General features: G+C 33.3%; 1 protein-coding gene across 1 annotated transcript in view; it reads right to left on the bottom strand.

The window, feature by feature from the left end:
• Positions 1 to 24,460, bottom strand: part of LOC150095666 (two pore channel protein 1-like) — a 355,100-nt gene that overhangs the window by 154,390 nt on the left and 176,250 nt on the right. The window contains exons 10-11 of the mRNA XM_090409936.1: positions 17,092 to 17,272; positions 10,244 to 10,353 (exon numbers count right to left, since the gene is read on the bottom strand). Of these exons, the coding sequence (XP_090266062.1) occupies positions 10,244 to 10,353; positions 17,092 to 17,272 (291 nt within the window). The remainder of the gene's footprint in view (positions 1 to 10,243; positions 10,354 to 17,091; positions 17,273 to 24,460) is intronic.

Consider the following 24,460-nt stretch of genomic DNA (forward strand, 5'->3'; position numbering starts at 1 on the left):
ACAGGTCAAGATAAGGAAATCATTTTGCTTCTTTATAAGCCTTGATATAGTGACCTCACAAGGACTACTGTGTGCAGATACAGTGTAGAGAGTGCAAAATGTTAAAGACAATATTGGGAACTGCAGATGTTATGAGAACAAACTGAAAATTTGTGGACTGCAGAAAACATCACAAAAGAGAAAGAGGGTGATATGATAGAGACATACAAACTTCTGAATGGATCATACAGAACATTTTTACCAGTAGATGGAATTTTTCATTTTATAGGAGGTGGAAGAGAATAAGAGGACAGGACATCCATAGAAGTTGAGAATGAAGACAGTCAAGAAATTGGGTGAGAACTAGATTTCTCTCTCAGAGTAATATATGATTGGGATAGCTTGCTTGCGAAGGTAGCGAGTGCAGATAGTGTGAATGAATGAATTCAAGAAAATATATGAGTGCTGGTGTGGGTAATACATTGTGTCCCTCAACAAGCACCTGACTCTCTGGAGGTTTCTGGCAATAAGTACTGCTACAAGCAGTACTTACACATTTTATTACTGTGTGAACTTGGCATACTGAGAGTTAATAGCTTGAATTTTACTGAGAATACAGAGGTTGTAATTTTTCAACATTCTTTATGAAAAACTGGAACATCTAAAAAAAAAAAGAAAGGCAGGAAGAAAGCCACATTAATTGGAGAGTTAACAGATATATGATAGTAAAGGATATCACTCGAAATTAATTTTTTTTGCTCATTATAATAATTAGAATATGCAGAAATTATAACATTATACTTACCTATACCTTAGAAAATTAATGTGCTGTTTGGCCAGCTACTTGTTAGCATGCTCCATGCAAAGAATCCATTTAACAACTTCTTGCTTCCTTGCTCTCACAAAACCTATAAACAGCTTCACATATTATTAAACAGATAAACTCCTAGATAGCAGCTTATCTATCAGATAACTTCCTATCACCAACTTAAATCTCAGACCACTCACCTATCATATCTTCTAAGCTCTGCAAACTACATTCCTTCAATTTATTCTTATACTTAACATTCCACAAAAACTGCTGAACTCTTCTTCAGCATTTACTTATATCCTATCTTTCAAAGGATCAGATCTGCATAGAGTAGTCCAGGTGCAACTTAATCAGTGCCTTATATGATGACACAATAGTATATTTTCCTTTAGTGTTACACAGTGATCAGCATTCATTTTGCACAAATTATGGACTCTACAACAGCGTTATAAATAATAATTTTATTTTTTATTAAAATAATTAATATAATTATTTTTAATTTTAATTAAAATAATTATTTACAACATGGTTGTAGAGTCCATAATTTATGTAAAATGAAAATGGACGCGATAGTATCTTTATCCTAACTCATCAGAATCCTTCTCAATATAGTGACAATACTCTGGGTGATTTTCACAACTGTTAAAATGTGGATCCTACAATAAATCCCTTTATCCACCATCAACATGTGGAACTGGAAGAATTAGAAAAGTACTATGTCAATATAATTAGTAGTACAGAAACAAAGAACACAAAAACAAGCAAATTCTTCTAAATAACAAATACAAGATGTTATATTCAGGAAATTCAGGCAATCAGGGAAAGGACAGCTGTAGTACTCAACACTAATTTTGAACCAATATTGTTGATATTTGCCTACAATATTAAAATAGGGATTATATGTGAATAGCAGACATTGAAATGTTTTTTTTGGGAGAAAATTTCGAGAAAAAACCAAAGCTAATAATAATAATAATGGTAAATACCTCTTGAATTTCTGTTGTCAGGACAGTGACAAATCATCACTAATACCATGTTCCAATATAAAGATATGCACAAATTGACATGAAGACACAGGAAACAGACTAACTGACTATATCTTATTGTTTATAGTGATATATTTATATTGGTTCAAGACACAGGAGTATGCAAGGGATTTGAAATAGGAAGTAAACACCATTCAGTTTTGAGCAAGATAAAATTTAATATAATATTTAGTAGTACAAAAACAAAGAAGTCAAGCAGCTTTCAGAGTTGAACTATAGACTTAAATGCACAAATATTCTTTAAGGAAAAATGAAAGTTTGAAAACAAGAATGAAACTTTGGAGACTCAGAGGTAGAACTCTAAAGGAAACACTAACTGATTCAGTCAGCATATGGTAAAAATTGTCTGCAAGGATAGACAAATCAGAACTCCAAGGTGGACTGAAGAAGTTAAAGAGGCAATTATGGAAAAGACGAAATCATAGTGAAAGTTCCTAGCAAGTAAGACAGCATGCATCTCCTCTGAGAGAATATAGAAAAAAAAATTAAGAAAATTAAGCAAATTGGAAAGGTAGCTAAATAAAAGTCACAGGAAGACTTTATAAGAATATAGATAAATATCAGAAAAGTGGCAAAATGATCTGGTGACTATTGAAAAGAGAACTTTAAAGGGAATCAGAGATGATAAAAAGTGACAAAAATAACAGTCATGGAAAGACTTTGGTAAGCATATAGAAGATAAATATCAAAAGTGGCAAAATGATCTGGTGAAAATGAGTGTTTCAGGTGAAAATGAGTGTTTCTCAATGTCTAAGCGTTTTACATATGCAAGTATGTAAAACGCTTAGACATTGAGAAAAGAGAACGTTAAAAAGAATCAGAACTGATAAAGGTGACACAAAAACTGAAATATATTCTAAATGTGTGGAGCAATTACTTTGAAAGATCGCTAATTGAAAAAAAAAAGAGGTGTCAGAACAAGGATGCAATCAGGTACTGCATTCCTCTTGAATATTTTCTATGTTAAATCAATTTTGGAGGTAAAAAAAAAAGGCATCAAAAACCTGAAATGTAGAAAAGGTAGCTAGTATAGATGATAACTGACCAGAAAGGCTGAAATATGGAGGAATAAAAGTTTCACAGTGGCTGCACAACATTATTCAGAAGATCATCAGAAGAAATTCCAAATAATCGAAGTCGAAGATCAAAAGGGAAATAATTGTCCCTTCCACAATTGTCAGTTTCTCAGACAATTGTGGAAGGGATGGAAACAAAAGAAAAAGATAGCATTAGGCCAAATAGAGGTTGTGAGGATCAGATTTTCACTTTAAGACAAATAGTTAAGAAATCAAGGAATATCAAAAGGATTTATATTAAGTCTTGTAATTCTGAGAGGAGGGAGACCACACTCCTACCAGGCGCGTCCCCCGGGTGGCGGATGGGGGAAACCCAAATGGGTTTTCTGAATAAAGAATAAAGAGCCGTGGACCAAAGGATGTAGCAGAGGCATGGCAAGCTGGCTACATTATTATGCCAGTAACTTTCATGAGAAGGAGAAAGTCCACAAACCGAGATAGTGCTACTGCATACGGGACAACTGATGTGCCTACTTGAAGACCACATAGAGAAGGTGAGAAATCAGCAATGTGGTCAGCCAAGGATGTGAAACATGTAGCCACCCTCAACATAAGATCACTATACTGACCTGGAAAATTGCAATTAGTCCAGGAAAATTTAAAAAGACTGAAATGGAGTATTTTAGGTTTATCAGAGATACATTGGTGCAGAGATGGATTCATGGATTTACCAGAAGGAAGACTGTACTTCTCAGGAAGAAAAGATAATATACACAGAGAAGGAGTTGCATTATTAATTGAAAAGAAACTTACACACTCAGTAATTGAAATAAACCCAGTGTCTCCTAGAATAATCACAGCCAAACTTCAAGCAAAAGTAAAAGGTCAAACAATAAAATAATCCAAATATATGCACCAGACAGTAACCATTCAGAGGAAGAAATAGAAAATTTCTATGAAGAACTACAATAGGAAATAGATAATCCCAAAAATAGAGAACTCATGATAGTGATGGGAGATTTTAATGCTAAAATAGGACAGTTCACAGCAGACAAAAAAGATGTGATGGGGAAATTTGGATATGGAGAGCTTAACGACAGAGGAGAACAATTACTCCACTTCTGTAAAGCAAACGATCTAATGATTACAAACACATTGTTCTATCAACGTCCTAATAATAAATATACATAGACATCCCCAGATGGTAATATAAAGAACTGCATAGACTATATCATCATAAACAAACAATGGAAAAGATCAGTAAATAATGACGAACATTAAGAAGTTTTGATTTTGACACTGACCACGAAATATTAACTGCCAAAGTGAAGATAAAATTCAGGAAAACAATATCAGAAAAGAAGAAAACATCAACCTATCAAAACAAAAAGATAGCTCAAGCAGAAGTCGATTTTTAGAACAGATGTGCTTGAAATTAAAACCCTCCATCTTCCAGAACAGCGGAAAATACTGGGAAGAAGGAAACGAAACAGTGTTATCAATTGCAAAAGACACTCTAGGTTCCAAACCCAAAATAAAAAAACAGTGGATAACCCAAGAAATCATAGCTACCATAGAAGAGAAAAGAAGGGCCAAGATAGTCTTAAACCAACAAAACAATGAGGAGATTAGAGAAAAATACAGAGCACTAAAAAATAAAGTTGATAACCTATGCAAAAAAGCCAAAGAAAAATGGTTAGAAGAAAAAGCTAAGAAATGCCACGAAGCATACCAATAAAACACCCTAAAAGTCTTCCATGATATTGTAAGAGAAATTACAAAGGAATTCTCAGCAAACGCAGTAACAATGATAAACAACAAGATGACTGAAACTGGGAATATTGAATATATAAGAAAAATCTGGTCAAACCATTTTAAGACTATCTTCCACCAAAGAAACAAAACTACAATGCCAACAACAGAAGAAAATAATGATCACCCCAAAAATTTTACAAGAAGTTAGATACGCAATAAAACAGATGAAAAATTCCATGATATTGTAAGAGAAATTACAAAGGAATTCTCAGCAAAAGCAGTAACAATGATAAACAACAAGATGACTGAAACTGGGAATATTGAATATATAAGAAAAATCTGGTCAAACCATTTTAAGACTATCTTCCACCAAAGAAACAAAACTAGAATGCCAACAATAGAAGAAAATAATGATCACCCCAAAAATTTTACAAGAAGTTAGATATGCAATAAAACAGATGAAAAACAATAAAGCACCAGGCATTGATACTATCCAACTGAACTGTGGTCATATGGAGGCAGCATATCAACAGAATATTTAACAACCCTATTCAATAAAATACTACAAACAGGAGAGATCCCAGATGAGAGAACTGGAAAGATCATCCCAATATACAAGAAAGGAGACAAAAGAGACTGCAGAAATTACAGACCAATCAATTTACTCCCTCACACCTATAAAATATTCCTAAGAATTATACAAAATAGATTAAAAAACACCTATGAAGAAATGATAGGCATAAAACAAGCTGGTTTCCGAGGAAACTATTCAACAATAGACCAAATTTTCACGTTACACCAACTAGCAGAGCTCAGCTGGGAAGACCATAAAGAACTATATTGTTGTTTTGTGGACTTTAAACAAGCTTTCAGTAACATCAACAGAGAAATCCTTCTTAAAATTCTACTAGAAAAAGCAATAGACAAATATATAATACAGTTTCTGATAAAATATTACTCTAAGACAAATGTAATAATTAAAAAGGACACACTCACAACAGAACCCATAGAGATCCAAAAAGGAGTAATGCAAGGATGCCCATTATCCCCATGCCTATTTAATATATGTCTAGAAGAAGTTGTAAAGAAGGCAATAGACAATGAGCCTGGAATCAATGTCAATGGTTTAAACATAAATAATATCAAATATGCAGATGATCTCGTCCTTCTTGCAAGAACCCCAAATGAACTACAAAAGTTGATCAACAAGCTAAATGAAACCTGTAAAACATATGACATGACAATAAATATACAAAAGACAAAAGTGATGAAAATAGGGAGGAACGGAAACCATCTCAGCCACCCTAAACGGAGAACAAACAGAACAAGTAGACAACTTCATATACCTTGGATCAAAACTAACAGAAACAATAGATGAACTCAAAACAATCAAACACAGAATAGTGATAGGATGGATCACCATGGGAAAATTACAGAAAATCTGGAAAACAAACACGATATCTAAGCAAGCCAAAATCAAATTATATAAAGCAATAATTATACCAACAGTCATCTATGGAGCAGAAGCGTGGACAGTTAAAAAAAGAGAGGAGAAAAAACTGCTGGCATTTGAAATGAAATGCTTAAGAAAAATAAATAGAACAAGTTAGATAGAAAAGAAAACAAACATCACAGTCAGACAAGAACTATTGTATAAAAAGATAATAGAAAAAATTAGAAAACAACAACTGAGATGGTTTGGACACACTGTACACATGGACACAGACAGACTTCCTAATGTCCTAATCAATAGTTTACCAACTGAAAAAAGAAGACCCAGAAGACCAAGAATTATCTGGCTGAAATTAATAAAGAACATCTCGGAATGCAGAACATATAAGGAACTTTTTCGAACAGCAAGGAATAGAGAAGACTGGAAGATCCTGCTCAAGAGAAGACTCAACCAGTCTTAGACGGAAGAGAAGAAGAATTCCAATAAGGCACATGACAAGATACTAAGAGAAAAGCTGTTCAAATTCATGCAATTATATGATAGATACATTATATCAAGCAGTAGCTTTGAGTTGTAAGTCAGCAGTTAGAATTGAAGGCGGTACAGGAAGTTTGATGTAAAATCAGTGTGAGATTAATGGCGTACACTATAACCACTCCCTTTTTAGAAATTATGGACTTTACAACCATGTTATAAATAGCTATTTTAATTTTCCAATGGTTCAACCTTCATATTAAGGTCATCATCTGGAGTATACACAAATATATAAAGACAGGCCGAGTTACATTTCACACAGTATGCTAAAGAGACAATGATCTGATCAATGGCTATTCTACTGGCATGATCTCTAGTGAAAAAAAAAAAAAAAAAATATATATATATATATATATATATATATATATAGTTAAAAAAAAAAAATTCAGAGAACATCAGAGAAACATTCTTTCTAATAGATAGTTTTTTTACAGTAATCATGTCCTAATTTAGCATGGCAATTGTTACAGTAGATTTAAGATTCTGGATTATCTACAGTCTTATTTATAGTTAACTCTTAGGGAGAAAGGTTCCGTGGGTAGAATATGTGCCTTCCATATGCTTGGGATTTTTAGACCATCATTATTGTTAAGATTAGGGTGGTTGATAATAATCTCACAGGCCTCCTTAAATTTATGTTCATACCATGTTTTGATATGATGTAAACAGCAGGTGCTTTTCCCAGTCAATTCTATGTAAAGTGTTCAGGGCATGATCAGAAAGACCAGCTTGACCATAGTTGTTATATTTAATGTGTTGTTTATGTTCCTTTTGTCTGATAGGAATTGTCCGTCCTGTTTCCCCTATATATGGTAGATTACAGGTGCAATAAATACGGTATACTCCAGGGTGGGCCAGCAGAGGGAGTGGGTCTTTGGATGAATTGAGTAAACTTTTTAATTTTGTAAGAGGTTTAAAGGTGACTTTAAAACAGGGCTTTGAAGATTTGCTCTAATGAACAAGTGCTTAAAGACAAATTTAAAGTTATCAGCAATACTTTCCCAAAAAATGGTTACAGCCAAAACACTATCAACAGAATTCTCTACAAGACCTCACTAAAAAACAAAGATAAACTAGACTACAATAAAACTATAACCATTCCATACATTAAAGGGACATCAGATAAATAGAATACTACAGAAATACAATCTTAAAGCCACCTTTAAACCTCCTGCAAAATTAAAAAGCTTACTCAACTCATCCAAAGAGCCACTCCCTCCGCTGGCCCACCCTGGAGTATATTGTATTTATTGCACCTGTAATCTACCATATATAGGGGAAACAGGATGCACAATTCCTATCAGACAAAAGGAACATAAATGACACATTAAATATAATAACTATGGTGAAGCTGGCCTTTCTGATCATGCCCTGAACACTTTACATAGAATTGACTGGAAAAGCACCAGTTGTTTACATCACACCAAAACATTCTTCAAAAATCAACAATAAAAAGACAGAAAGACTATAAAAATAGGCTAGAACACTGAAAACATCAGCTTCATCTTGTATGAGAAGCCTATAGAACAAGCAAAACATTTCAGCTATTTTAAGCAAAAATTTTAGTGAAGATGATAAATTAAATATGGAAATAGACAACAGAATAAGCAGATCTGGTACTGTAGTGAGTCAACTGAATAAATTTATATGGAATAAGAAATAAATTAGTCAAAACACTAAAGTAACTGTATAGAAGACATTGTTCAAATCAATTTTAACTAATGGATCTGAGGGATGGGTTAGAAATAAAACACATGATCAAAGTATAAATACTACATATATGAGAGTTCTGAGAAAAATTAGGGGAGTGAACAGATGGCATAATCATATTAAAAATGAAGATATCAGAAAAGAATCTGACATTGTTAGCATTCAATGTGCGAGCAGAGTTAATCTCAGGTGGTATGGTCACTTCAACAGAAGAGAGGAAATATTAGCAAAGCAGGTGTTTGATACCAGGAAAAAGATCTAGGGGAACTGATGCAGTTAAAAGTGTCATTGAAGACTGAAATTAAGAGCTGACTTTATTGAAGTCCTGATATTTACCAGACTAATTTGGAGGAATACTCTCAATATGAAGTTAGTAATAATGCAAACTTTTCATGTAGTACTATCATTTGTATTCTGCACACCCTTTGGAGTTTCATATCAGGAATTTAAATTATGAATAATGAAATTTATGCAAATATAAATTTTAAGGGGATCATTTTTATTGGCCACACTGAATAAAACTTTTCTGCAAAACAATGCTTTTGCTGGATGGAATGAATGAAATTTGGTACTCTGGATAGCTATAAAATTCAATGGTTTTAAGCAAACCAATTTTAATGGCAAAGTGACTGGAAATTTATACAAAATTATGCTTACAACAGCAAGAAATAAACAGTGCATTCAATAACTAAAAAAAACAGTTCTGGATTCAATTGCTCTGTTAATGAATAATTACCATATAAGAATGTTATTGTGAAAATGAACCATTTTGTTTGAACATTTCAGCTACTCAGGCACGATTTTTACTGAAGATGGTAAATAAATATAGAAATAGACAACAGAAACAGCAAAGCTGGTGTAGGAAGTCAATTGAATAAATTCATATGGAATAAGAGAGAAATTAGTCGGAACACTAAATTAGCTGTATACAAGACAGTGTTCAAACCAGTTTTAACTTATGAATCTGAGAGCTGGGTCAGAAGTAAAACACTTGACCAAAGACTAGAGACTGCAGATATGAGAGTCCTGAGAAAGATTAGAGGCGTGAACAGATGGCATCAATGACAATATCATATTAAAAATGAGGATATTAGGAAACAACTTGACATTGTCAACATCCAGGAATGTGCTAGCAGAGCTAATCTCAGGTGGTATGGTCACTTAAACAGAATGGGCAAAGAAAGATTAGCAAAACAAGTGTTCTCTGCCAGGTTGGCAGCAAAATGACCCAGAGGAAGACCAAGATATAGGTGGATTGATACGGTACAAAGTGCCTTAGACGATAGAAATATAAGATCTGATAAGGTTGGAGTCTTGACAAGTAACAGACTGATTTGGAGGAAAATTGTAGATAGGAAGTTAATAATGATGTAATTGTTTTCATATAGTACTATCATATTCTGTACACCCCTTGAGGGTACATGGCAGGAATTTGATGATGATGATGATGACCATTTTGTTTGTTTGGATTACTTCCATACTCCTCTTTTTAGCTCAGTTTTTGCTTCTTATTCTCCATATTATTTTTATTAATTTCCTTATAACCTTACTTGTTCCATAATGATTATGAGATATTTTCTGGTATCAGATTATATTTTGAAGGTTATCTCATACAAGATATGAGACAATTGTAGAATGACATGCTTTGATGTATGCATGCTGGTGAGAAAATATAATTTAAAATATACATACATTAATTTTGTGCTTTCAAAAAATTGAAGTGATTACTAACTGTCAACGAGAACTTGTAGACCTAATTTTTAATCAATTTAAAACCTATAAAACTATATAAACAGCTCTGCAATGTATAACAGACATTTTAAATATAAGAATTTCATATAAGTATATAATACTATTTAATACTATATAATCAAAAATTCTAACCCTATGCATAAGCATTTTTAATAGATGCAAGTTTTAGAACCTTGCAATCACATACCTTCCAACTGAGTGGGCTCACTTCATATATTTGATAAAATTCATCCAATGTTAACGATCCATTTTTATTGGTATCAAGAGTTTTGAACATTAGGAAGTAGTCACAGCGAGCTGAGGAAAAAAAAAATAATAATAACAGTAGCTTCTTTAGTGAAATATACATGTAAGGATTTCTAACATGTATGATACATGTAAAAATTTATAACATGAAATATACATGTAGAATTTATATGATGTGTCATCCTCAGATCACATCATATAAAAAAATAAGATACAAGAACTATATATACATACAAAACATGGGCTTTTCATTATAGGAACATTCACACAAGAGCAAAATTCTAAGCTCCCACAGACTATTCTTGAGAGTAATGACACTGTGAGTTTTCTAGCCACACACTGGTGAGTGAATTGTGAGCAGAACCAATTTGATTTTTACTACTGATAAGCAAAGTGACTTTACAGAAAAGCTTCGAGGAAAAGTCAAAACATTTTCAACTGTAGAAGATCATAATGGTATCTCAGTTGATATGCAACTTAACCAAAGAATGGGCTGAAAGACCTCATTTTTACTATCCACTATTAGCAATGTCATCACAGTGCTTTTTTTTTTTTTTTAAATATATAGTTCATATCACCAGTTACCCAGTCTGACCAAAGTACAGGATACTGCAACCACATCTAATCTCATATACCCCATCCAAGGCATTTGTACTGAGAGGGAGCAGTGCTCAAATCTACACAGCCACAATCTTACAAATTTACTAATCTAAGGATGACGGATTTGTATATCACTTTATATCATATCTTCAGTGTCACGCAGTATGTTGATAAACCTTTCCTAACAGGACATGGAAACTGCATTCTTGTTTCTTTTTCCTTTTTCACTACAGTCACTGTAGGGATGAAATAAAAATGTTATTATACTTGTGCTTTGCTAACCATCATGTAGGAAAGAGTTCAATAATGTAATGCAGTTCATTCAAAAGTAAGGGGGGGGGGATTATATGTGATAGATTCTGCTCTATGTTTTAGTTTATAGAATGGCAAACTGAAATTAGAGAACTCTAATTTAAAAGAAAGATTTTTTTTTCTTTGAAAAATTTTGTTTCCAGAGTTTGACATGAGTATCTAGGAAGGAGAATGAGTAGCATCATCCTAAGTGAATGATACTGAAACATCAGATAGTGGACAAAGAATTCTATCTCAGATGTGGAGTATTTCCAAATATCCAGGACGTCATCAATCATTTGAAATGGGATTAAATGCTGCTGTATCTATTGCCATCTGTTCAAACATTTGTGAACAACTTAGCTAAGAGGAGACTACAGTAATCCCAAAGACTTCTTCACATATCTATCACCCTATGTGAAAGCAATTGTTGTTACACAATGACAGAATACAGCTCTAGATGGAATAAATCAATCAATCACATAATCCAAAGTTTCTTTAGATTATGATTATCTTAAGAGGAGCATTGGTGAATAGGGAAATGACATCCAAGCTTTCTAGCATAGTGATGTTGAAGCTATGAAATCTTTTATTTTTAAACCAGGTCTGTTGAGTACTCGAAGAAAGAAAGTACTTAAAAATGATGTTAACATAACAGTCAAATACTTGGATAAGACATAAATCAGTCAGCTAATACTTTAAGCTATAGAAAAGAGAAGTGTCTGATATTTGTGAATTTTGGCTAAGCCATATATCCTAGTAATCACTAGATGTCCAGATTTTAACCTGTTTTTAAAACCTTCCACATGGGCACGATGTTAATCAGTTGCTAGTCCTTAAATGCACTGACTTCTGTTGAGCCTTTTTAGTGAAGGGTTTAAATTTTCCTGTTCAGTTAGCCTAAATGATTCACAGCTTGTCAAAGCCTATGAGTAGTGCTATACATCACGATAGCAGAGCAAAGCTCACCCTCTGTGATTTTTAACACATTCCATCATAATTAAACTCTCAGACAAAGGAAATGCATATAGGAAATTAACAGAGCAGGTTATTATCAAAAAGTAAATAAAATATAGTGACCACTTAAAGACAAACTGCAATGGAAAATATGCAGAATAAATCTTAAGTAGTTTGCCTTTAATATTTGTTCTGCATATTTTCCATTGAAGTTTGTCTTTAAGTGGTCACTATATTTTATTTATATTTTGATAATAACCTGCTCTGTTAATTTCCTGTATGCATTTCCTTTGTCTGAGAGTTTAATTATGATGGAAAGTGTTACAAATTGCAGAGGTTGAATTAAAAAAGTAAGTTAATATCTAGGTATTAGATATGTGTCTAATATATATCTAATACCTAAAAAGAAGAAACACTACTCAATTTTATAATGGAACGTATCAGAGGCTAACTTATGTCATATCCAAACACACCTAGCTAACTTAAAACCCATTGGTGAAGAAAACATTTTCATAAAAAAGTCATAATACTTGGTTGAAAAGTAGAGATTACACAGTTTCAGACACTATAAAAGCTAGCACAGATGTCAAATCCTATTCATCATTGAAGACACTGGATTATCTGATTGATGTACTTCTTCCAGACACTAAAGCCATATTCTATCATCTAGTAATTTCAAATGGAGTAATCAAATATACAAACATGTTTTTGGCTTTATTATGATTCCTCTCAGCTGACTGGTTCGTGGAAGAGTTTGAACAGATGCAGTAGATACCACAACATTTAAGCATAGGTTCAATATATTGATAACATTAGTTTTCTGAGAACATGTCATATGAGTTAGAATATTTTGTATATTATCTGGATAATGTGCACACTCCAATAACATTCACTTTGAAAGCTGAGACAAATGGCACTACTCTTTCTAGATGTACTCATTACTGACTTCTAGAAAACAGTTCAACTTTGGTATCTATATGAAATACTGAAACACTGACAGATATATGTTAAGTCTCACCATTCCTGGGATTGTATCACAAAGGACTTTTCCTACACAGTGGTAAAGAAACACACACACACACACACACACACACACACACACACACACACACACACACACACACACACACACACACACACACACACACACACAGAGTCTCAAACCCATTGCTTGTATTACTTTGGCTGGATTTAATTCCTCAGTAATTAATGCTTAGCAACACTCTCCTGCCTTTCCTATTTTTGTCCCCGCCTCCCAATATAACAAAGCTATCAAATTCTGTTCTTATAATATCCTTCATCAGTCAGGTCTCATTAATGCTAATAATTTGTGACATATCTCAGTATCTAGGACATTATTATTGGAGCAAGTGATTTTTGTTCTGTCCTTCAGTGTTGTTAAAATTCCATGCTGTTGTTGTGATTTATAGTGGGACTGTAGTAGTATGACTGCTGATGGCTTTATGTATAGTGTGTGTGTGTGTGTGTGTGAGCAAGTACATTAGGAAGCATAGATTCCATATAGATAGTGAAAGCTAAGGATCTGTTTCAGGCCGACATGTAATTAAAGTGTCTAGAAAGGGCAGATCCTGGTGTGTATCTTTTGATTTAAGATGTGGATTCTAGAAGATTAGCTGTTTAAGTGTACTAAAAAAAAAAAAAAAAAAAGACCAAACCATATTTTCCAAATGGAAAAATTTTCTGTTTGTCCACAGCATAGTCAAATGGTGGATGAGTATAGAGTTAGATATAGAGAATCAAAGTCTCCATAACAATATTATGGAGATGTGTGTTTGTTAGCAAGGATGGGAAATATTGGTTTCTTTTAACAGTGTGTACAATCAGAAAATTAAGAACTGGCTGATAACAAATTTACTCATTCATTTTAATAAGAACATCATTCCAAAGAAATAAGTATGATCAAGCACACTACTATCAACACAGTCTGCTACTCTTAAAGACAGATATTAGCACTCTAAATAACACACTAGTGTTTATAATACAAACAGAGAAAGAGCTATGGCCACCCTACTCATTTGGCTATTAATAGCATTAAGGTTGGATATAGCCCATATTCTAAACCTTCAAAAATAAACTGCTTTGTTAAGGAATTAATATCCCTATAAAAATCAGTAAACAATAAAAAACTTGCAACAAAAACAGATGAGGCCATTCTGCTAATTCTTTAATTTATCTTGATACATTTAAAAGTCTGCCATTTTATTAAGAGATCATTCATCTACTGTTTATCAGATTCTGCTCCAGGTACATGGATTAAAATTCTCCACAGGCTTGTAAAAAATGTAACTTCCTGGCCCATGGAAGTCACAGACAAACAGGACTAAAACCATAGATATACAGGTTCTCTCATTATAAGTATGTGTGCAGTCTATCAATTATAACAGTATATATTCTGTTTCTGCAGCACAACTGTTGACCCCATGATTTAAAGAATACCTCTCTAATCTGCAGTGAAAGGAAAACCTTGGTTTGAAGCTATTTCAAGACCAAGAGTATGAAACAGCTCAATGAATTCAGTTATTACTAAACCACTATCGTGAGAGAGAGAGAGAGAGAATGGCTGAACCCAATAACAAAATTGCAGAAACAAACTGATTTAATGATCTTATTCAATTCTGTCATGCTGAACTTCAGTTGTATTACTTACAATCCATAATATTTGAGCAGTATTAAAAAATGGCTTGTAAAATGAGCATGCACGTTTAAACAATATCTTAAAATAAGATAAAGCTAAAATAGCAATGAGTAATTCAACTATATTAAACCAGATATTAATATTTCAGCCCATTCAATGGTTTATGCAAAATCTGCTGCAAATAATAAATTATATTTACTAAAGTTCAGTTATTACTAAACCACTGTCGTGTGTGAGAGAGAGAGAGAGAGAGAGAGAGAATGTCTGAATAGAATAACAAAATTGTAGAAACAAACTGATTTAATGATCTTATTCAATTCTGTCATGCTGAACTTCAGTTGTATTACTTGCAATCCATAATATTTGAGCAGTATTAAAAAATGGCTTGTAAAATGAGCATACAAGTTTAAATAATATCTTAAAGTAAGATAAAGCTAAAATAGCAATGAGTAATTCAACTATATTAAACCAGATATTAATATTTCAGCCCCTTCAATGGTTATGCAAAATCTGCTGCAAATAATAAATTATATTTAATAAATAGCTTTGTGAAATGGCAATTGTATCACACTCTCTCTCACATATATACAGGGTGTTCGGGATAAATTTGACATATTTATAATTAATTATATTTTTCCGTAAGTTACATGTATTAACACACACTTCTCTTCATTTAAAAGTTTGGACCCTTCTTCATTCATATACAAGATGTCAGAAAGGATGGATAGCTGGAACCCACCTGAATCATGGAAGAGAATAACTTGTATCATGATGATTCGTGCCGGCCATCAAAATAAGGATATTTCGACTGCTGCCCAATGCTCCCTGAATACAGTAAAAACAATCAGGCATGAACTAGAGACTTGCAATGGTGACTACGAGGATGTAGCAAGAAGAAAGATCCCTAGCAGACGATCTGATTGCGTTCGTACAGCAGAATTCCTCGCAAATCTGCAGGAACAGGTGTTGAAGATCCCTGGCATTGGAATTCGGGCTTTGTTCGTGGAGTTGCTAAACACTGTAGTCAAGCCCTGGATAACAAGGGTAGCCAATGGTAGGCCGTATGTATGGCAGCAGGATTCGGCCCCTTGCCACACCTCTGGGAAAAGTCAAAAATGGTTGTCTGAAAATTTCTACGACTTCACCAGTCCAAATGTTTGGCCTCCAAACTCCCCAGACCTTAACCCCATGGATTATTTTGTATGGGGCGCAGTTGAAAAAGACACCAATCGCACTTCCAGTAATACAAAAGCCGTGACAAATATAAACATTTGATGCTGCATTCCAATCTATTCCGTGTTGGCGACCTTCATCATTGCATTAACTGAGAATGATGTGACCTGAGAGTGTGCTTGTTCTGTTTCTATTGTATGAAATGTCTCTCTGATGCTCCTCTAGCCGTAGGAGGATTGACTTCTCAGTCCGGCCATAGTATGGTCTCCCACAATCACATATTATTTTATATCTATCGGGGAACTAGGAAGAATTTTGAAAAAATTTAATATAAAAACGTGTTTCTCAACTCTTCCAAAACTAAGGTCGGTTCTAAGCCACACAAAACAAGCTCATAACCATTTTCAGTTTCCCAGTGTATATAAAATAATATGTGATTGTGGGAGACCATACTATGGCCAGACTGAGAAGTCAATCCTTCTATGGCAAGAGGAGAATCAGAGAGACATTTCATACAATAGAATCAGAGCAACTGCACTCTCAGGTCACATCTTATTCTCAGTGAACACAAACAATGAAGGTTGCCAACATGGAATAGATTGGAATGCGGCATCAAACGTTTATATTTGTCACGATGAAGTGGAACATCGTATAGTTGAATCCAAAGAAATCATCCTAGACTCTTCTCACATCAACAGCAACCTCAGTTATAGTCTACCTAACTCACATAGTTCCACCATTAAATACCGGCGTACATGTGAACTCATACAGTCGCATATGAACAACAATAGAACTACGGCACAGACTGTAACGACAATTCAAACTTAACTTCAGTTTACCAGTCTGTTATTATAATGGTACAGGGTTTTTTTATGGTTTTTTTCATTTGCTTTAAGTGTTCCCAAACCTGAAGAAGTCATTTTTGATGAAACATGTTGTGTGCTTCATTAAATTAACTTGTTATCTGTTTCTCACTTTCAGTCAGTCAAAAAACATGAACACATATATATAAAATAAAACTTTAAAGAATAAATATAAAAAAGGATTCTGGAATTCATATTTAAAGGCTATGTGTATAAATATTTGAAAGTAAGAAAAGATAAATATCTTACTAGCTTTAGGCTTAAAATATCGCATAAATCCTTCAAAGTGGCGAAATCCAATCTGTGTTGGTGAATTCTTAGTAACCAGTAGGCGGAAAGCAAATTGACAGGCTCTTCTCCTGTGCAAAAGTAGTTTGCGGAATTTATCTTTTTCAATTCTTGTAAATGTTTCATAAACAACAGCTAGCATCTGTATAAAATATAATTCAAGTAAGTTTCAAAATGAAAAATAAAATTTAAATAAAATTTTGTTTAATATTATAATTTTATAAGCATCTGGATTCATTCAAAGTTATAATCAAATAACTTTGAATGAATAATCTCATTCAGATATGCCAAACATATAGCCTGTAGGATTATATCAGATTTGTATAGTAAATCATGATTCTTCTGGGTGACTTAAACAGCAGAACAGAAAGTGAGTCTGAGAGAGAGAGAGATGTTAATGCCCTGAAATGTGATATTTAAATTTTGTGTGGATTGAAAGCTCAATGAATTATATGCTATTAGCATTTCTATAAACACCCTCTTAATGAGAAAAAATTGAAGGAAAAAATTTAGTATCACAAAGTTGAAAAGAGTAAAAATCAAATTAATAACAAAAGTTGTAATTTGGTGAAAAATTATAGAGGAGGCTCACCAAATGAACTGAATCTAATATCCTTTATCTATCTAGCTGTTCTCTCAGTAAGCAAAAAAAATAAATGAATATTACAACTTGGAAAATTTTTTTGGTCAACAATAATAATCAGAAAAATTATTATTACTATATTTAATCAATCCTAAAAAACATTTTGCCCATGCATGGCACTCTATGCTCACAAAACCAAAATCTAATGAAATTTTGTGAAGGAAAATAGCAGACGAATTCGCTATTCCATTTAATTATTCATTTAGATTTTTTCAAAATTTAATAATAAAGGCATTTTATTATTTAAACTATCTGATAGACATGATTCTATTTTAATTATGAGGATTGTTTTAAAGAAGATTAAAATGGAAACAAATTGTATGAATAATGACTAATCCAAATGGTCAATAATGCAGAGTATATATTAATTAGAGGAGGAATAAAACACCACAACTATTATTCATGTTTGAGGTCTCTCCATCATAAAATTATAATAAGCAAGGAATTGCAGAAAATGCTTTTTTCACACTTTATGTACTTATCACTGTCTGCTAATAATAGAATGAAATACACATTTGATCTATCAACCAACCTTTTGACCAGAGCTTTCCAGCTTTTATAATTGGTTGCAATTTCAATATTGATGGTCAGTTTAATGCTACAGTTACAATCAATTAACAGTAGGGTTTAGTTTCTCACTTTTTTTTTTTAAGGGATTCTGTTCTGCAAAATAATATAGGTATTCCTCTCCCCACCTGAGGTAAGCTGATGGGAAAAGGGAAGATTCCACAGCAAATTTTAAACAAATCTACAGGCAGTAGTATACTGAGTGCAACTTAAGTTTTTTCAGTCGAGCAATTTAACATATGCTGATTTTTATCTCAGACAGCTCTGGCATACTTGGAGAACTAAGAGTTGGACCAACAATCAGGGATTTTGTGTAGAGTAGGGAATGAAAGTATCCATCCAGCAAAAATTATTTTACTTGCTTCATGTTTGGATAAGAAGAGCAAAAACAGTAATCAGCCTAAAGAAACGAATAAAAGAAATCATGGTAGACATACCATTTGGCTATTGTAGAACAAAAGGACAAGAAATAACGACTGACCATGAGGTTATTTCTTCACCTTGGCTTTTTCAGAGTATTACACCACAGCAAAACAATAAATCATAAAAACAAAAATATATTTATTAAATGACATATTTTGCTGGATTTCACACCTGCATCTCCAGAGCACAACTACAGTGGTATCTAGCTAATCCGAACTAATAAAAACCATGCTCATTCGGATTAGCGATTTTTTTCGCCCAAGAGACTACAATAACTAGCGTTTAAGACAAAAATAATCAGATTCTAATGGTAGATCAATTTAATTCTGTAAATAAATGAAGTAACTGATAGAAAAAAAGCTACTATACTGTAATGTAAAACTTAAAAAATAATACAGTACACAAGTTTATTTTAGTAAAAATAATTAGTTTGTAAGTACCTGTATGTTGAGGATTCTGATTTAATAAAACTGCATAGTTCAGTACATAACTTAATTTGCGTAAAAAATATCACTTTCTTGTACACAACACAGAAAAAAAAGTTTCACAAAATAATACAAAAAAGCTTTTTTTTTTTCATTTCTTTTGTAAAGTCACTGATTTTCTTTTGCTTCTTGGAAGCTAAACTTTTTTCGAATGCTTCTTCTCGGAGCTGCATTAGCAATAAAATTTTGTGGAATGGCATATCATTCTGCTTAGCACATTCCACACGCATATTGAAACATGTCAACTGCCTCTTCATGTTTTACTTTTTTTTTTCTTCGAATTCTTCATCATCATCATCGTCTTCTAATTCATTTTCTAGCGTCATATTTATGATTTCAGCATCTGATTTGATTTCGAATTCACTTTCGGTTCTACCTGTAATCCATTCCATAACATCTGTTTGTGAAATTTCAACATCTGGATTTATATTTTTAACCAAATTATGCACGTTTTGAATTGCTTCTTTTTGTGCATCACCCTAGTTATCTTGGTAAATTCTAGAAGGCCACAGTTTTTTCCATGACGCTCAAATTGCTTCAGGTTCGACAGCTTCCCAGGCAAACGTGAACACACAATAAATCAAAATTTTTCGACAGTATGAAAAAATACTCTACTGTAATAATAATAAAATAAATAATAATAGTTAAAATAATAATTATTAAATAAAAATAATAGTACACAATATAATAATACGTAATAAATAAAACTTTTTTTCTTTCAAACTGCAGTTTGGATTACTGGAGGGTTCGGACTAAAGAGGTTCGAATTAGCGAGATACCAGTGTACTTGTTATCACAAGTGATAATGAGTATAGGAGGCAATTAAAATTGCAATGAATAAAATACATTGAGTCCTAATTTGGCACACTCTAATGTTGTATAAATAGAAGTTCTTTTACAAAGTATTTTAATAATAAGGTGTTATACCTTTTCACTACTTGTACATGGGAATTATATGATTTCTGCATTAACTTCAACCTCGGTATCTCTTCCAGGTCTGGCTCCCACTAAAGAGACTACAATAAAGGTCAAAATCAGTCTATGTAGTGGACCTTCCCATTCCAGCAAAATGTACAGTATTATACACCCAAAAAGATATATGCTTCGCATTATGTGATACTAAGGAAATGAATGTGAAGTCAATTAACCACTATATGATTTTTTAGCTTTAATTTTGGGAAAAAAGTTAGAGTTATATTCGAGTAAATATGGTTTTTTTTTTTTTTAGCTTTCAAATTCTTACATATGGATTATTGTTTAAGGATTGGATTTATAAAACTCCCAAATGAGAGCAATATAGCAAATACAATTAGCTGTAAGCAACAAGAAAACATTGATATTGCATCTGGATCAAATGAAATTGATAAGAGTGTGTCGTCTGATATCTCTAGAGAACCAACTAGGAAGAGGATGAAAACTCTTCGTAAGTATGATATGAATTGCTTGAAATGTGGAGGAACCTATTCCAAATTTTCTTCTATTAAAAATAAATCATAATTTTTTGTTTACATGAACATATCAATTCAAATAAAAGAGATATTTAATCTTTAATTAAAATTTTAAATTAATTTATTAATTTTAATTAATTAATTAATTGGGGGTACTTGGTAATAATGGAAATTTAAGAAGGGGTACGCAGATATCTGAAGTTTGAGAAACACTGGCTTATAGGATGCATACTAATTTTCAGATAAATTTTAGGTACAAAAAAAGTCTTATAAGGCAAAAAATATGGGAGTACAAGCTAAGGCAACTCCAATGCCGTGGGTTGTATTCTCATAAGCTCTCAGGTCAAATTTTCAGAAACTTTCAAAGTTTCTATTTAATTCAGCTATGAAATACGGATGAATCTGTAATGTCCCCTATTTCTATCTATTTAATTATATCACTTAAACAAAGCACAATGCTTTTTAATTTTTTTACAATTTGTGCACCAACCAAGAATCTGCTTATGTAAAATACAACTCATATATTTCCACAACAAGGAAAAGCAGTACACCTTCTCTCAAAACTTTTGCAATCAGCCCGCTTTCCTGCCTTGGAAAAATAGCCAAGAGGATAATACTAATAAGGCTGCAAAAAAAAAAATAGAGAATTAAATCTCACCTCTGATGTGCAATCTGGATTCCAGGAGAGTAACTCCACACAACAATAGTGCTAAGTCATGAAAACATCAGCATAGGGTTCAACTAGAAGCAGCACACAGAGATGATCTTCCTGGATGTGCCAAAACATTTGACAAAATATGGCACAAATGGGCTTCTTTTCAGACTCCTGCAGGAAAAATTCCCATTAGGACTGGTGAAACTTATCAAATTGCCAACTTCATATGATCTACAGAGAAAGAGATCATCATTATCATCAAATTCCTGCCATGTACCCTCAAGGGGGGTGTACAGGATATGATAGTACTACATGAAAAATTTACATCATTACTAACTTCCTATCTACAATTTTCCTCCAAATCAGTCTGTTACTTGTCAAGACTCCAACATTATCACATCTTATATTTCTATCATCTAAGGCACTTTGTACCGGATCAATCCACCTATATCTTGGTCTTCCTCTGGGTCGTTTTCCTGCCAACTTGGCAGAGAACACTTGTTTTGCAAATCTTTCCTCGCCGATACTGTTTAAGTGACCATACCACCTGAGATTAGCTCTGCTAATGCATTCCTGGATGCTGACAATGTCAAGTTCTTTCCTAATATTCTCATTTTTAATAGGATATTGCCATTGATGCCATCTGTTCACACCTATAATCTTTCTCAGGACTCTCATATCTGTGGTTTCTAGTCTTTGGTCAAGTGTTTTACTTCTGACCCAGCTTTCAGATCCATAAGTTAAAACTTGTTTGAACACTGTCTTGTATACAGCTAATTTAGTGTTCCGACTAATTTCTCTCTTATTCCATATGAATTTATTCAATTGACTTCCCACCATACCAGCTTTGTTGATTCTGTTGTCTATTTCCATATTTAATTTACCATCTTCACTAAAAATCGTGCCTAAGTTGCTGAAATGTTTTACTTGTTCCACAGGTTCTCCATTCACAACACAGTTGACATTTTAATGATTCTGCCTATTTTCATTGTCTTTGTCTTTTTATTGCTGACCTTCATACCATATCTATTACAACAGTTATTCAATTTAGTCAGAGAATCTTGCAGACTTGTAGCGCATTTATTTAGAAGTATAACATCGTCCGCATAAAGCAAAGAACTGACATTAACATCTCCAATTTTGATATCATGTTTAATACCACTTTCCTTAATAATGTGATCCATATAGATTATGAATAACAGAGGGGATAATGTACATCCTTGTCTCACACTAGTTTTAACATTAAACCATCTTCCTTCAATTCTAACTGCTGACTTACAACTCAAATAAAGACTAAGTATTGCTTGATATAATGCCCCATTGACACCATATAACTGTAGCGTATTGAATAGCTTCTCTCTCTTAGTATCTTGTCATATGCCTTTTCCAAATCGACAAAACCTAAATACAGATCTTTGTTATATTCCCATGCTTTGTCGACTATTTGTCGTAAAGTGAAGATCTGATCCTGAGAGCCTCTATGTGACCTGAATCCACCTTGTTCTTCACCAAGCTTTTCTTCCACAATTCTTCTCAACCGTTTCTCAAGTATACTTTCTTAGATCTTGCCAGGAACACTCAGTAGGGATATACCTCTGTAATTCTCAGATTCAGTTTTATTTCCCTTTTTATATATGGGTACTATGAGAGCTTTACTCCAATCGTGTGGTATTCGTCCCTGTGTCCAGGCATTCTGAACTATCCAGTGCAGCCACTGTAAGACTCTTATACCACCATACTTCAGCATTTCTGGTCGAATATCATCTACTCCAGCTGCCTTTCCACATTTCAAGCGTTTGATGGTGTTTTCTACTTCAAGTATGGATATGTATTCCTGACTGCATGCCTGGTCAGTGTTTTTTTATCACTGTGCTGTCATCACTGCTTGTTTCCATTTAGCAAATTTTCAAAGTAATTACTCCATACTTCAAAGATATCTTTTTCTCCCGTTTTCATGTCATCTTTATCATCTCTAACTGCTTTTACAACACTCTTTCCTCCATTCCTAAGCTTCTTCAGCAACCTCCAGAATATTTTGCCACCTTCTTGATATTTATTTTCTATGTTCTTGCCAAAGTCCTCCCATGACTTTTGTTTATCTAGTTTTACACACTGTTTAGCTTTCTTGCATTTGTCTCTGTATTCTCTAAGAACACAAGTTGACTTATTTGCCAGGAACTTTTGATATGCTCTCTTCTTTTCCTTCAGTGCCTTTTTATCTTCCTGTGTCCACCATGGAGTTCTAATTTTTCTATCCTTGCAGACAACTTCACCACATGCCTCTCTAGCTGAATCAATCAAGGCTTTCTTTAAGGCTTGCCACTGAATCTCCAAGGCTTGATTCCTGTTCTCAACTCTTTCATTTTTTCTTCAATAATCTTTGTGTATTTTAGTCTACAGTTCACATCTGAGAGCTGCTCAACTTTTATTCGCTTTAAAACTTTCTTACATGTTATTCTTTTCAATATGAAATTCAATTTTATCCTGCTCAAGACCAAATAGTGATCACTTCCAATTTCAAATCCTCTGTACACTCTGGTGTCCTGCACCAGGGAGAAAAACATTACTATCAACAATAACATAGTCAATGAGACTTTTCTTATTCCTTGCCTCTTCTCTCCATGTGAATTTGTGCAATTTTTATGTTGGAACATGGTGTTAGTAATAACCAGTCCATGTCAATCCAACAGGTATTTGCCATTATTATTAGCTTTGCTCTTCTCCAAATTTTCCCAAAACATCTTTGTATGTCTGACAATCACTTCCTACTCTGCTATTTCGATCCCCAACAAGGACCAACTCTTCCTTTTTCATTGTGTCAGTAGCTTTCTCTAGAGCCTCAAAAAATTCCTCCACTTCTACCTTAGTAGAACCTTCTGTGGGACCATAGGCACAAATAAGTCTTATTGTCCAGTTCCCCATTCTGATATTTGCCCAAATCACTCTACTTGACACTGCCTGCCATTCAAGAAGGTTAGCCTCGTATTTTGTGATGAATACTATGGCTACTCCTTCTTTTCCTTGATTGTTATTGGCTGAATATAACATTTTGTATTTATTGCTCAGAAAGATCTCACCAGTTTTTGTCTTATTTGTTTTAGTCACCCCT

Source organism: Typopeltis vanoorti, chromosome 20, assembly GCF_054136105.1.
Source record: "Typopeltis vanoorti isolate ZY-2024b chromosome 20, IOZ_Tvanoo_1.0, whole genome shotgun sequence".
In the NCBI taxonomy this organism is placed as follows: Eukaryota; Metazoa; Arthropoda; class Arachnida; order Uropygi; family Thelyphonidae; genus Typopeltis; species Typopeltis vanoorti.